The sequence below is a fragment of the Rousettus aegyptiacus genome, unplaced genomic scaffold, assembly GCF_014176215.1.
Source record: "Rousettus aegyptiacus isolate mRouAeg1 unplaced genomic scaffold, mRouAeg1.p scaffold_m13_p_7, whole genome shotgun sequence".
NCBI classification, from domain to species: Eukaryota; Metazoa; Chordata; class Mammalia; order Chiroptera; family Pteropodidae; genus Rousettus; species Rousettus aegyptiacus.
In genome coordinates this window covers 25,997,379-26,011,719 of record NW_023416310.1, presented here as the reverse complement: position 1 = coordinate 26,011,719, position 14,341 = coordinate 25,997,379, and the positions used below count along the sequence as shown (strand labels likewise).

The window sequence follows — 14,341 nt, the reverse complement described above, 5'->3', positions numbered from 1 at the left end:
AAAATTCTATGTGGAGAAAAACAGCATAACAGAGAAAACTAAGGAAGTAAAATAGTTGCTGTTTTAACAAACTGCTAAGTCATTCATACTTGAATTGCACATAGACTTTTCACTTAAAAATATTCTTTGTCAAGTTTTAAGCTTCACTGCAATCTTCAATAAGAGATCTAACATAACAAAGGCGATATTAATTTTAAGTTTCACATAAATGATAATGAAAGGTTTCCTGTACCAACATTTGTTTCACACATTCTTCCACAGATGAACCTGACAAATTACTAAATACTTATGATTTATTGTAGACTTAGAGGCCACCTAAATGGTTCAGCTGGCTAGTTTTCTACGTACCTGGAATCTGCATTCCTCTTTAGGTGGAGCCTGAGGAGCCACAAGAAAGGATGATGGGGAAGGAAGAGCCCAACGCAGAGTGCCAAGAGCTGCCAGGCCTGGGCAAAGAGAAGCAGCATAGGTCAGGTACCACGTGACAGTCAGAGATCCAAGTCAGAACCAGTGTGACTGATGGAGGATAGCAGAGTAAAGGGGTGATAATAGTCTTTCTTGACCCCAATATGATTTTGCTTCTTCCACATATACATTATCTGCTTAGAGCATTTATAACACATAAAAACTCCACATTGGGTCAGAGCTATAATCCATCTAGTTGTGTCTACTGTTGTCTAAAAGAGAGGTACCAAAAGACATGTAGATATGATAGTCTTTTTTGACATCACACTCAAAGATTAGGGACATTGCTCCTTTTTTGTTCATTTATGTATTGACTCGTTCGTTGTGATATAAGTAATGGCTTTAAGAACAGACAGATCAAAATATAGTAAAAAAATCATATACCCCCAAACAAAACCAATCTACTCACACATACATAGATGAATAAATATGTAAATAAGGGGTAAGTATGCAAATACTAACAGATTATCTTTAGGTAATAAAATTATATGTGATTTTTACTTTTCTTTTGTTTTCTTCTGTATTCTTTTTCCTATTTTAATCTTTTTTTTTCAGTAAGCAAGTATAGCTTCAATACTTTTTAAAAGTTATATTTTTAAAAAGGAAGCAAAAAAAGCACTGTCTCTGCTCTTGAAGTACCTGGGAAGACATTCTATGTTTAAACAGTAATTTATAATATAACATGGTTAATACCATGCCATACTTCGTTATAAGTATAACCAATGGAGGGAATGACTAATTGCTGTGGGAGTCAGGGAAGAATTCACAGGAGAGATGTTGCTTGGGCTGGACCGTAAAGTCTACATATGGGAAGAAAGAAGGAGTATCTAGGTAACAGGAGTAATGCCAAATGCAAGGTGAAGGATAATGCAAAGGGAGCATGTGTTTGAAGAATAGGGAGCGTTTATTCTTTCTCTGTCTGTTGGAGGCAGGATACATGAAATGAAGTGGCGAAAGAGGAGGCCACTGCAGCCAGATTATAAGGGGCCCTTGATGCAAATGAAGCTTAATCTTTGGAACTTCTCTCACGCAAGGGCCCCCTCCAAGGTCCTGGGAAAAGCCTTATAAACTATGTTTACATGACCATATGTTCTTTTAAAATGTGTCAAAGTAACATATATTCTCTTTTTCTTAAAGAGTGCAAAATAGTAATTGTGTAAGCTTCAAGTCCCACAAAACTTAGATCCACACCTGAGAGTCCTATATGCCAGCAAAGAAATTCCTGTTGTATCCTGTAGTTAACAAGAGTCAATCAGCAAAGACGAAAATAGGTATTCATTAAAGGGTAAACAGAAGTGACTAAAAATCACTTGAAAAATATACTCAGCTGCACTAACAATTAAAGAACTACATCCTAAATCAATAGCAAAATACCAATTTTACCTGAAAAGAATTTAAAAGAAGAATTAAGCTAAATATTGTTGAAGATACAAGGAAATTCTAGAGATGGATTCAAAAAATTCACTGGACCTGTATACAAGATTTATGTACAAAGATGTCTACTGTAGAGGCATTTATTATAGGAAAAATAATTGAAAAAACATAAATGAATAGTAATTAATATTAATGCTATCATTAACATTTTAAAGAATGTTGAATATAGGGGAAATGATTATATTCTATAGTTTTTAAAAAACAGTATGCACACTGTAACCCTAATAATGGGAAAAACTGAGAGCATATAAATATACACACATATACATTTCTATAGAACTATATATAAATAAATAAATAAGATATATATCAAAATATTATAACTATTTTTCTTTTCATACTTTTTGTATTTTCCAAATGTCTCTATTGAATATGCCCCATTCTTACAATCAGGATAACAACATTATTTTAATTGCATGTATATGTATCACTATATACCTGCAGTGGTCCTGGTTGATTCTGTGGCTGTCTCCGTCTTGTCTGTTTAATGAGCTGACAGCAGATTTCATTCTGCAGCTCAGGATGTGTCAGACAGATTTGCAAAGCACTCTGGGCTAGAGATATGTGGTAATCAATCGCAGGGGAGTCAACCGCAGCATTTATAAAAAGCTGGCAGGTCTGAATTAAGGAAAAAAAAAAAAAAGAAAGCTATACTCAAGGTGAGAAATGATTAGATTTATTCTGCATTAATTATATTGATTCTCTTCTTAGCAATAGTTTTTGTTTAAAAGGATGGGAAAAGATATATTATGATAACCCTAATCAAAAGAAGTCCAGAGTGGCTACATTAATATCAGACAAAGCAGATTTGAGACCAAGGAATTCTGCCAGAGATAGAGGGTCATTTTATAATGATAAAGGGGTCAGTTCATCTAGAAGACATAATAATCTTAAGTGAATATGTACTTAATAACAGAGCTTCGAAATATACGGAGCAAAACCTGACAGGGTTGCAAGGAGAAACAGACAAATGTACAATTATAGTCAAAGATACACTTCTCTCAGTAATTGATAACAAATAGACAGAAAATCAGCAAGGATTTAGAAAACTTGAACAACACTATCAACCACCTTAATCTAACTGACATTTATAGAAAACAATGTCTTTTCTACCAGGCTATAAACTTCATGAGGACAGGACTATGTCTTACTTATCTTTGTATTCTCCATGCAATATAAAGTGACAGAGTAAATGTTTAATAAATGAAGAAATTTAAAATTTGATTAAATAAACATAATATCTATTAAGAAATATTAAAAGGAAATTATCATAAACATGAATGGTTGGTTTAATTATTGCGTCGTTATGGTCTGAAGACAGAATATAATCAAATAAATTTACTCTCTAACCTAATGCATTGCTACCCAAGCATTAAGTAAAATATTCAATGAAAAAAGATTTTCATCATTAAATTTTACCATGTTAAGGAAGTAAGTATCCATCACCATTTTATGAAAGTTAAAATTTGTCAAATGCCTTTTCAACATCTTTAGAGACACTTGTTTAATAATAAATAATATTAATAGATATCCTAATATTTAATCATCCTTGATTTCCTGAAATAAATCTCCTTTAGTCACTATTTAGTTTTCTTATAATATGATGCTGGATTCTGTTTATGGATATTTTATTAGTTTTTACATGAAATGCTCTGTTTTGTACAATCATTTCTGGAATTTGGTATCAAAGTAAAACTCACTTCACAACAAGAATCTAGTGATATGATCATTGAGAATTGCTTCAAAATAATCCAGTGTTGGGGAGCGGTGTGGGTAGGCAGTATAAAACAAAACTGGCCCTGTGCTGATGATTGTGGAGCTGAGCGATGAGGTCCTTGGACCTCGTAATATTTTCTGTACTCTTACATATGTTTGTAATTTTCTGAAATAAAAAGTAAAAGAAAAAAAAACAGAATTTGGGAAATTTCCTTCTTTTTCTGTGCCTCGTGACAGTTGAAATAGTACTGAAATTATCTACACTTATAAAGTCTAGTAAATTCCCCTGTTTAAATTTTCACTCTCCTATGGAAGCAATTTTGACTATTTATAGTTTGTTGTAAAGTTGATTACTTCATCTGATTTTCAAATATATTTGTATAGAGTCTTTCTTGCTTTCAGTATTTGTGCATCCTAAAGGTGGATTTTTAAAAATCTTCCATTATGGTAATTTTAAAACATGGACAAAAGTAGAGAGAATAGTATAATGATCACTCATCATCAAGTGTTAATGATTATTAGTATTTTGCCAAACTTGTTTCATTCAACCCCTGCTCTACTTTCTTTTCTGGAGTACTTTAATGTATAGCATGTTATTTTACCAATAAATACTTTAGCATGGATATTCAATTGATAAAAAAAATTTTCCCATAACCACCATGTCACATTGCACCTCAAAATTAATAATAATTCCTTAATATTACCTAAGGAACAGATTATTTTTTTGAGACGGGAAGAATGTAGGCAAGAAGAAGCCAAAAGAAACACAAAAATTGAGACTCTAAGAAACTAGGGGAAAACGAAGTACCAAGGTCCTGGTGTGGGGTTGAGACCTGAATCCATAGAAGGTACTGGAGGAATGGAAGACAAAACAGATGAAATAATGTCTCTTGAAGGGAGAGATTTGAGATGTTCATGTCTGATGCTCTCTAATTTTTGTGAGGAGCATTACTGAGTAGGGAGTTTGAGGGAGAATGTGACCAAAGGCAAGTGAACAAAGAGACAGTTGGCTCTGAGGTATGAAGACCACAGATTTACATGGGTTCCAGTCCACACGGTTGTGTAATGTTCACTAGCAGTACACATGTGATTACCGTGGCAGCAGACAAGACAGTAGCATTGATCTAGGTTGGGGTTTGGATGAAGAATGTAAGGAATTATGGGTTCTAAGGAATTACGGAGCATTAATGAAAGTAATCCAGACTGAATAAAGAAGAAAAAAAAAGCCAAGAGGAAGTTAGCATGCTCTCTCTTGATTGCAAAGAAAATAAATGGCTTAAAACAAAAGTCTTAGTGAAGATGAAAAATGGAAGAGTAAGAAAATAAGAGAGCTTGTAGACTAAGAGAATATGATTAAAGAAAGTGATATTACAATTTAAACTTTCAGAGGTGTTGTTCTTGGAAATAAAGGTGAGGTCAGGGTGTGGACATGGAGAATGGGAGGGTGAAGTAGACGAGAAGTGAAGCTTACTGTCATTAAGAAGGTCAGGAATATTAAGACCATGGCATTGGTGTGTCAAGTAATAATAAAGTCCTTCAGCATAATGGCAAGATTTGAGTTAGCAAGAAAGAATGGGAAATTAATGAGATTTGAAGTTTCCAGAAGCTGATAAAGAGTGATATAGTTGAATGACAAGTTTCAAGCGCTCAGGGATTTCTAGTAAAAGTTGAATAATAAGAATTGGAGAGTAGCATTGGAAAAGAAGAGGGTTTTGGTCCCTCTCCCAATACTGGGGGAGGTGTGATTTGTGAAATCTCTCCACTTGAGAGGTTGGTGGGGAAATGATTCCTCTGATATTGTTTCATGTAGCCCAAACCACACATAGTTTATTACAGTATATCCCAAATCCTCACTCAGAATATTACATTCGCCTAGTTTTATATATAACTCTATATAAAATTTTACCTTAAATAATTTAATAGCCTCTGTCTGTAGAGCTTCGGAAGGTAGTGTTGTCAGAGGAGAAATGATTCCTTCCTTGCTGTGACAAAGTGTAGGGTGTCTCCATATCTGAGAGGCTAAACACAGAATACAGAATAAAGTATAAACGTAAAACAGAAAGAAGCGCTTATCTTGGCTTCCTACTTATTAGCCCTTTAAAAATTAGCTCATTTTGGCCTGGCTTATGACTTTAAGTCATAAAGGTCATGAAGAAACCTTTGGCAATATTATTTTACTTCATTTTCCAGGCCATTGGAATTCTAATGTTTCTATTTTGGATACATTAACTCTAGAAGAGTTTGGTCCTAATATTCTTGACTGAAACAAGTCTAACAGGACACTAGTATGTTGCTTAAATGAGCTAAAGATTGGTGACCTACATTAGTAGATGATTCTACGTGAAAAGGAGCTGGAGAAAGATCTAGAAAGGAGAAACCAAAGGAGGAAATAGAATGATAAAGAGGAACTTGAAGTCGATATTTATTACATTCTTAGACTGGATACAGAAAAGCAAATGTGATCTCTGTAATTAAGTAAAGCACAACGTAGAATCTAGACTCTCAACGGGGGAAACCTTAGCCATAAAAAAATAACTTCAATGCAAAGCGACAAATGTCATAAAAGAGTTAAATGTCAAAATGCTTTGGGACATCATTTTAACACTTATTAAGTATCTTTTATGAGCCAGATGCTGAGCAGGAGTGAGCTGGCTGGGGGAGCTCCTAAGGCAGGTAGGATCTTATCAGGTCGGTGAGGAATGTGAAGGAAAAGGGGGCGTTTCAGGAGGAGGAGTAACGTGAGCAAAGGCAGTGGTGTCACAGAGCATGGCATATCAGGAAATGATGGCATCCCTGGAGCCTAAGCACCACGATGAGAATCTTGGCCCACAATAAGCATAGCCAGTGAAAAGGTCAGTACATTGCAGGGAACAGGAACCCACAGAGAGAAAAGGGGTTAAGGTCCACTTCATAAACCATAAAGCCTTATGTGTTATGAACTTACAAGGTTCCCCTTCAATATTTAGTAATTTGCAAACCAGCTGTTCAAATTCAGATCCAACATTTACATTGTTACTTCCAGCTGCAACAGTCAGATGATAAAGCCAAGTGTCCTTAAAACCAAAACATTAATAGAGATGTTAACAAACATATAATCTTTGATGACTTAAGGGGGGGGAGGGAAACAACTTGTATAAACAGAAGAAAACTTTGACATTGAAAAAAACTTTAATTTTTAAATAATAACTAAAGGCCACATAGTTAAACAGTTCTAAAATAGGCTCATTTGAATTGTGCTCATAATACCTTTTCCCACTGTTCATGTATTTATTATTTTCGATAGATGTTTCTTTGAAAAGAAAAGCATGATAAAACTGAGGAAAGTAATATGATGTGAAGAGACTAGAATAAATATAACCAGTTAATATTCCTTGAAGAAATACCACTAATAATATAAAATTTAAAATCTGACTCCCAATACATCTAATGACACATACAAAATACTTAGTAAATCCAGAAAATTTAAAGAAAATAATATCAAGAACAAACTTACCTCAATACAATAAAAACCACATAAGAAAAGTCCACAGCTAGTGCTATACTTAATAGTGAAAACCTGAAAGCTTTTTCTCCAAGATCTGAAACAAGACAAAGATGTCTAATCTTGCCACTTTTACTCAGCACAACACTGAAAGTCCTAGCCAGAGAAACAGGGCAAGAAAAAGAAGTAAAAGACATTCAAATTGAAAAAGAGGATGTAAAATTGTCTCTGCTCGCAGATGACATCTTATCTGTAGGAAATTCTAAAGATTCCACAAACACACTGTTAGAACTAATAAAAACAAAGTTGCAGGATACGAAATCGATGTACAAAAAGTTGGTTACAGCAACAACAAATTATCCAAAAAAGGAAATCAAGAAAACAATCTCATTTACCATAACATCAAAAAAAATAAAATACTTAGGAATAAACCTAACCAAGGAGGTAAAAGACTTGTACACTAAAAACTATAGAACACTGATGAAAGAAATTAAAGCAAACACGAATAGGTGAAAGGACATTTAGTGTTCATGGATTAGAATGGTTAATATTGCTAAAATGTTCCTATTGTCCAAAGCAGCTATAGATTTAATACAATCCCTATCAAAATCCTAATGACATTGTTTTACAGAAATAGAAAAAATAATCCTAGAATTCCTTTAGAACCACAAAAGACCCCAAATAACCAAAGCAATTTTAAGCAAGAAAAACAAAGCTGGAGTATTACACTTCCTGGTTCAAAATATATTATAAAGCTACAGTAGTCAAACTGTGTGGTGCTGGCACAAAAACAGACAAGTAAGCCAAAGGAGCAGAATAGAGAGCCCAGAAATAAACCCATACATATATGGTCAACTGATCTTTGACAGGGCGCCAAGAATATACAAAGGGGAGAGGATAGTCTCTTCAATAAATACTGCCGAGGAAACTGGGAAAAAAAATAAAGAAAGAAAGAAATTGAATTCTTATCTTAACGCCACACGCAAAAATCAATTCAAAATGAAAGATTTAAACATAAAACCTAAAACCATAAAATTACTAGAAGAAAACATAGGGACAAAGCTTCTGGACATTGACCTTGACAATGGTTTCTTAGATATGACACCAAAAATGTAGGCAACAAAACAAAAATAGACAAATAGAATTATATAAAACTAAAAAGCTGCTATACAGCAAAGGAAATAATCAATGAAATGAAAAGGCGACTTACATAATGGGAGAAAACATCTGTAAACCATTTATCCAATAAAAGGCTAAAATTCAAAAAATATAAAGAACTCCTGACTCAATAGTAAAAAAACAAATAATCCAATTAAAAAATGGTCAAAGGAACACAACGGCTATTTCTCTGAAGAAGATATATAAATGTCCAACAAATATATGAAAAGGTGCTCAACATCACTAATCATCAGAAAAATGCAAATCAAAATCATAATAAGGTATCTCCTCACATTCATTAAAATGGCTTTTATCAAAAAAAGCAAAAGACAAATGCTGGTGAGGATGTGGAGAAAAGGGAACCATTGTACATTATTAGTTGTAATGTAAAGTGTTTCAGCCACTATGGAAAAGAGTATGGAGGGTCCTCAAAAAAACTAAAAATAGAACTACCATATGATCTAGCAATTCTACTTCTGGGTATATATCCAAAGAATTAAAATCAGAATTTCAAAGAGATATCTGTACTCTTATATTTACTGCAACATTATTCACAATACCCAAGACATGGATGTAACCTAAATGTCCATTGAATGGATAAAGAAAATGTGGTATATGCATACAATGGAATATTACTGAGCCTTAAAAAAGAAGGAATACTTTATAAAAGTTATTTATATGTTAAAGACATAGTAGTCATTCATGAAATATTTTATTTTTTATATTATCCTTTTAGTTATGTTGATGATTTTATTTGGTATGAAGAAGTATTTCTTTTTTGTAGTCGAATCTAGCAACCATTTCTACTGTCATTTCTTACATTGCCTTCTCTTTTAGAAAGGACTTTATTCATAGATCAGATAAAGGCTCTTTAAAAAATTATTTAACTCTTTAAATTCATCTGGAAATTATTTTGCTATATGTGGAAGATGACAAACTAATGTTTTCCTGAACGGCCAATTTCCTCACTACGTAAAGACATGCAATACTATGTATATTGAATAATCCATTACTTCTCCAATAATTTGTGATGCCTTTTTAATCACAAATTAATTTATATTTTTATTTTATATATAAAACATATAAAGTTATATAACTTTTATATTTTTATATATGATTACATATACATATAGTACATTTTTCAATTTTATCTAAACTAAAAATTTTGTTGAAAATGAGTCAAAAAATAAAAGGTGGAGGCTTTAGATCACCCCAAAAAAATCCAGTCTGAGAGAGCTACATTTTGAACAAATGTAGCCTTTGTTCTAAACCTTCATGCACTAATTTCGGCCTTGAGACCACTTCTACCAAAAGGATCAAAAAATGACATAATTTGAACAAGGCTTGTTTCCAAGGATATAAGGAATCTTTGAAAATAGAGTTGCAAGTCTTTAGCAAAGTTTTCTTTCTTGCTTCCATAATAATGATTTGAAAATTATTACCATTACTTAATAGCATTAATCTATATCATTCTAAATCAACCAATAAGTCCTTTCGTACCTTTTCATGCTTAGATCCAATTAGGAGGTAAGTCGGGCCTTGGTCTTTGGGATGGATCACGATGGTGTAATGTGTGGATAAGAGACTTCGCCCACTGGCTTCATAATCTTCATCTGAATCACAGGATCTATCAACCTCTTCAACTTTAGCCTCCCAGAGTTTGATCTGACCTAAAGGAAACTAAAGTAAATGTTAGTAATTGTGAGGAATGTACTTTCTAAATCTTTTCCTAGTAAAATTTTTCAAATTCCTTTTCAGTCTTACCTTTATAAAGCATACTTTTTAAAAAATGAATGCTTAAAGGCAATTGAATTACCCACATTGTTATGAAAGCAGCAGTCACAAACAAAATGCCCAATTATAACATAAGAGAACAAACTGGATACTACACATTTAACTTTTGTGAAAAAAGCAAGAAGATACTTTACTTAGTCAAGCAATTATATAACTCGGTCAAAATATTCACTTGACTTTTTCCCCCACAGAATTGATTTGATTAAGGACAAGTTTAGAAATAGTCTCAATATTATTCATGAAAAAGTAACATAATTAGTTAACTGGTACAAAAAAGTGTGATTAACTATCACCCTAAGTCCTAACGAATGAGCAGTGTTCTGAGGGTATCTATTAATATATGTAATATATCACAAAAACCACCATTGCTTCTTTCATCTTAATTTAGGATTAATATAAATATAAAACTGACATATTAAACTTTACCTGCTCTTTTACTGATAAAACAATTATATCTGCTTCATGAATATTTAGTATATTTAAAACTTTTGCTTTAATTAAGTACATTTATTCCAAGAAAATGCAAGGTAAGCTTTAGAAATACAGCTTCTGAAATATCTGATAGGGTTTGCAATTGCAGTCTGAAAACGTTCATTCTAACTACAAGGACATTTATCACCGTATGTTTTCATGCTCAGGCCCAGAGCTCCATGCTTGGACTCTTTTCCATCTACATTCGCATGAGTGAACTCATCCAAGCTCATGGCTTTAGTACCAGTATGTATTAGCTACTTTCTATATTTATAATTCCAGACTCATATCTCTATTTAAATGTCCGATACCATCCCCCACAACCTGCTCTTCCCAGTCTTCCCCATCTCAGCTATTGGCAACTTTACCTTTCTAGCTGCTTAGGCCAAAAACCTTGGAATAATTACTGATCCTGTTCTTTCTCTCAAATCCCATCCCTTTTCAGTCAACAAATGCTGTCACCAAGACTTTCAGAATATAGCCAGAATCTGGTCACTTCTCACACATCCATCACCACCACTAAACCCCAATCATCTCTCACCTGGATTACAGTAATAGCCTCCTAACTAATATCCTCCTTATTCCCTCAGACAGCTGTGGGAGTGTTCTTTTTAGACATAAATTAGATCATGTCACTTTTCTGTTCAAAAATCTCTAATGTTTTCTCTTCTTACTTAGAGTAAAAGCCAAAGTCCCCATGTGATTTAGTCCCTGTTACATCTCTGATCTCTCCTCCTATAATTCTCTTCCTAATGGACTCCAGTGCAGTCACATTGACCGTCTCACTGTTCCTCAGACACACCAGCCATGCTCCTGACTCAAGGCCTTTGCACTAGCTGTTCCCTCTGCCTGGAATGCTCTCGCCTGAAATAGCTACATGGCCGCTCTTTTGCTTTCTTCAGAACTTATTAAACCTATTAAAATGTCAGCTTCTCAGAGAGGTCTTCTGTGAATATCTTATCTAAAATGAAATATTATCTGCTAATAGCTGATTAATAGTACAAAAAGGAATTCATTTAATTAAATGTGTTGTCTTTCATGAGAAACATGACTCCCCCCCCCTTAGGTTAATAATAATAATTTTCTGAGTCGTTACTATGTGCAAAGCACTGTTCTGAGCACTGGCTGGAAAAAAATTTACTTCTGAAAAATGCAAAATTAACTTTATACTTTCAGAAAAGAAAGGTAGTAAAACAAACAATTATGATAGAAAATCATTAATAAATAAAAAGCAAATTTTAAGAAATGGAATAAAAAAAATAATTCTACTATGATAATACATGACAATACTATACTAATTGCATGCTTTAGGCATAGTCGATCATATAAAAACTAAGGTTCCAACAATATTTAAAGATGATTATTGATTTAACCAAAGGATCCACCATAACTCCATAAACAGTAAATAGACCTAGAGATTTTAAATATTTTCAATGAATAAAAAAAGATACTGATCCAGATTAAAAGTAAATTGTTCCTAAAATACCTATAGCATGAAATGAAGTAGGAACTATACTAATTCATATGCATTCTCAATATTTTTACAGTAATTATAATGGATTTCTACTCATTTATCTGCATTCTTCTGACTTGTTTCTTCTATGACCAATGCTATCCATTTTATTTTAATAATAATAATAATTATTATTATTGGTGAGTACATTTAAGTTATACTCTCAGGAAGCTTTATTTTTTATTTATAAAACACATGCTTATTATAGAAACTTAGTAAGTATAGGAAGGTATCAAAAGAAAAAGGAGAAAATCATCCATAATTTTACCATCATAGATAATTACTTAAAATTTTGGTGTAGTTCTTTTCGGTCTTAGTTATATATATTTTTACATAGATATGCCAGACTGAGAATTATAAACTCAGCATCCTAACTACTCTCTTTTATTGTCTCTCCATAATTGCAGAAGAGAAGCTGGGAACCGTATCTGTCAGAATCCCCTTTCCTGTATGGTTGTGAGTTCGAGTTTGCCTATGAGAGGATTTGCATGAGAAGTGAAAGAGAAGTCATACTTCTGAGGCAGTTGCGGTCAGATGCCTGGGCTGATGTGGGAGTCACAGAGGCTTCCCAGTAAACTGTTAAGGACCAGCCGCCTCAGTGCTTTGGGCTCAGATTCACGGTGTTGACTTCTCAGGCCTTCAGTGGAAGCTTCCCTGACCTCTATTCCCCCAACTTTTCTAAACAGTATGTGACTTTCCTAAAAGTGTGCATGTCCCTAATTCCATATTAAAACTGTTATACCTGGCATACACAGAGTGGCTTCTCTTTTCCTGACTTATAATTTAGTTGAGATTTTAATGAATGTATAATTTTGTATTGTGCTTATTCACGTAGCATTTTTATGTGATCATTTTCCCCCATTACTCCAAAGGTATCATTTTTTAATGGCTACACTGAGTTACTTCCCATCCCACGAGCAATACTGAAAATAATGACACACATTTTTAAATGAAGCCACTCAGAACCGAGAGTGCAGCCTGTGACTATGGAACAGAGAAATACTAACTGACCCACGTGGTCACTGGACCAAGTTTAGTCTCAGTAACACAGTAATCGGTCACAGGCTGCTATTCTGTGGAGCTGGCATTGCTATTTTATGTAATTATTCTTGGCTCATGTTGGTTCAATTTCTATAGTTTCAGTAACCCAAAGGTGATGTGGAGTATCCATAATGAAAACTGGGCATATATTTCACCTTTGGAAGATATCTCATCTTTTTATTCTGAAAGCGAAGATAATTCAAGTTCTTTTTGGGAGATTAATTTAAAACTAAATAAACAGGATATAAATAGGTAAATAGATGAATAGATAACTGGTACATAGGGAGTTGAGGGAAAGGCCTGATTCTTTTCCCACCCCAGTTCTTTCCTAGTTTACTGTTCCCTTCATTTGACTTTTTCTAGTCTGTCAGATCTGGAAAATATAACAAATTGATAGTTGGGAGTGGAGTATAGGAACTTTTTTCTTCTGAGAAAAAAAATGCATCAATTAAAAGTTACTAAGACTTATAATTAAGAGTCAAAACCCTTGTAGGTAGATGATTACCTGGTGATAAATTTTATGCAAAATTTCAACCTTATTAAAAATTCTAATGTTTTAGCTAACAACAGAAGAATTGTAAGAAAAACTTTTTAACACAGAAAAAAACAAAACTTTATCTAATTAGCACATTAAAAATACATACATACCTTATCTTCTTGACTGCGAAAATAATATAATGTTTTTCCTAAAAGTGTACACCAGACTCTCTTGGAGTAGCCATGTTTTACCTAAAACCATATTTCAAAGAATTACAAATGTAGCTCAGAACTCTAACATCTTAAAGTATAGCACATATACTCTCTATCTGTATAGGTATCTAGTTTGCTCAAGGTATAAGTGGTATTCCAACTAGACTGTCCAAATGCTATTTAAGACTTACCTGTTACAGTAGTAGTATAGCATGTTGTGCTTTGGTGCTCACCAATAAACATTTAATAAATGTTTACTATGTATCAAGTACTATGCCTGGGATTGAGGATTCAAAGATAGATAAAACAAGATGCCAATTTCACAAGTGTATTTTATAGTTTCCATATTTTATAGATTTTCGACAACCCGGTTACTCTTTGGGTTAACACTCTATGTTGGAAATGAGAAGATTAAAACCTAAAAATTCTAGTGATTTCTAAAATGTAAAAGATTCATTCATTCAAAATATTTGATGACGTCTCCAAAAGGATTTATACAAAACAATAAAATAACATTGAAAGCTAATATTACATATTTAGTAATTATTATATGTCAGGAGCACACACAGCCTTGTGAG

General features: G+C 33.3%; 1 protein-coding gene across 4 annotated transcripts in view; it reads right to left on the bottom strand.

Moving 5' to 3' along the window:
- The window catches only part of PLEKHH2 (pleckstrin homology, MyTH4 and FERM domain containing H2), a 78,762-nt gene that overhangs the window by 19,375 nt on the left and 45,046 nt on the right, over nt 1-14,341 (bottom strand). For 3 of the 4 annotated variants that reach the window (XR_004951913.1, XM_016142230.2, XM_036224261.1), the window contains 6 exons: nt 13,722-13,802; nt 9,755-9,934; nt 6,560-6,668; nt 5,522-5,634; nt 2,338-2,517; nt 349-446 (listed from right to left, as the gene is read on the bottom strand). Coding sequence is in view for 3 of the 4 variants with exons in the window: in XM_016142230.2 (XP_015997716.2) it covers nt 349-446; nt 2,338-2,517; nt 5,522-5,634; nt 6,560-6,668; nt 9,755-9,934; nt 13,722-13,802 (761 nt within the window). In the remaining variant the exon portion in view is untranslated. The remainder of the gene's footprint in view (nt 1-348; nt 447-2,337; nt 2,518-5,521; nt 5,635-6,559; nt 6,669-9,754; nt 9,935-13,721; nt 13,803-14,341) is intronic. The other variant, XM_036224262.1, reaches the window with a different exon arrangement.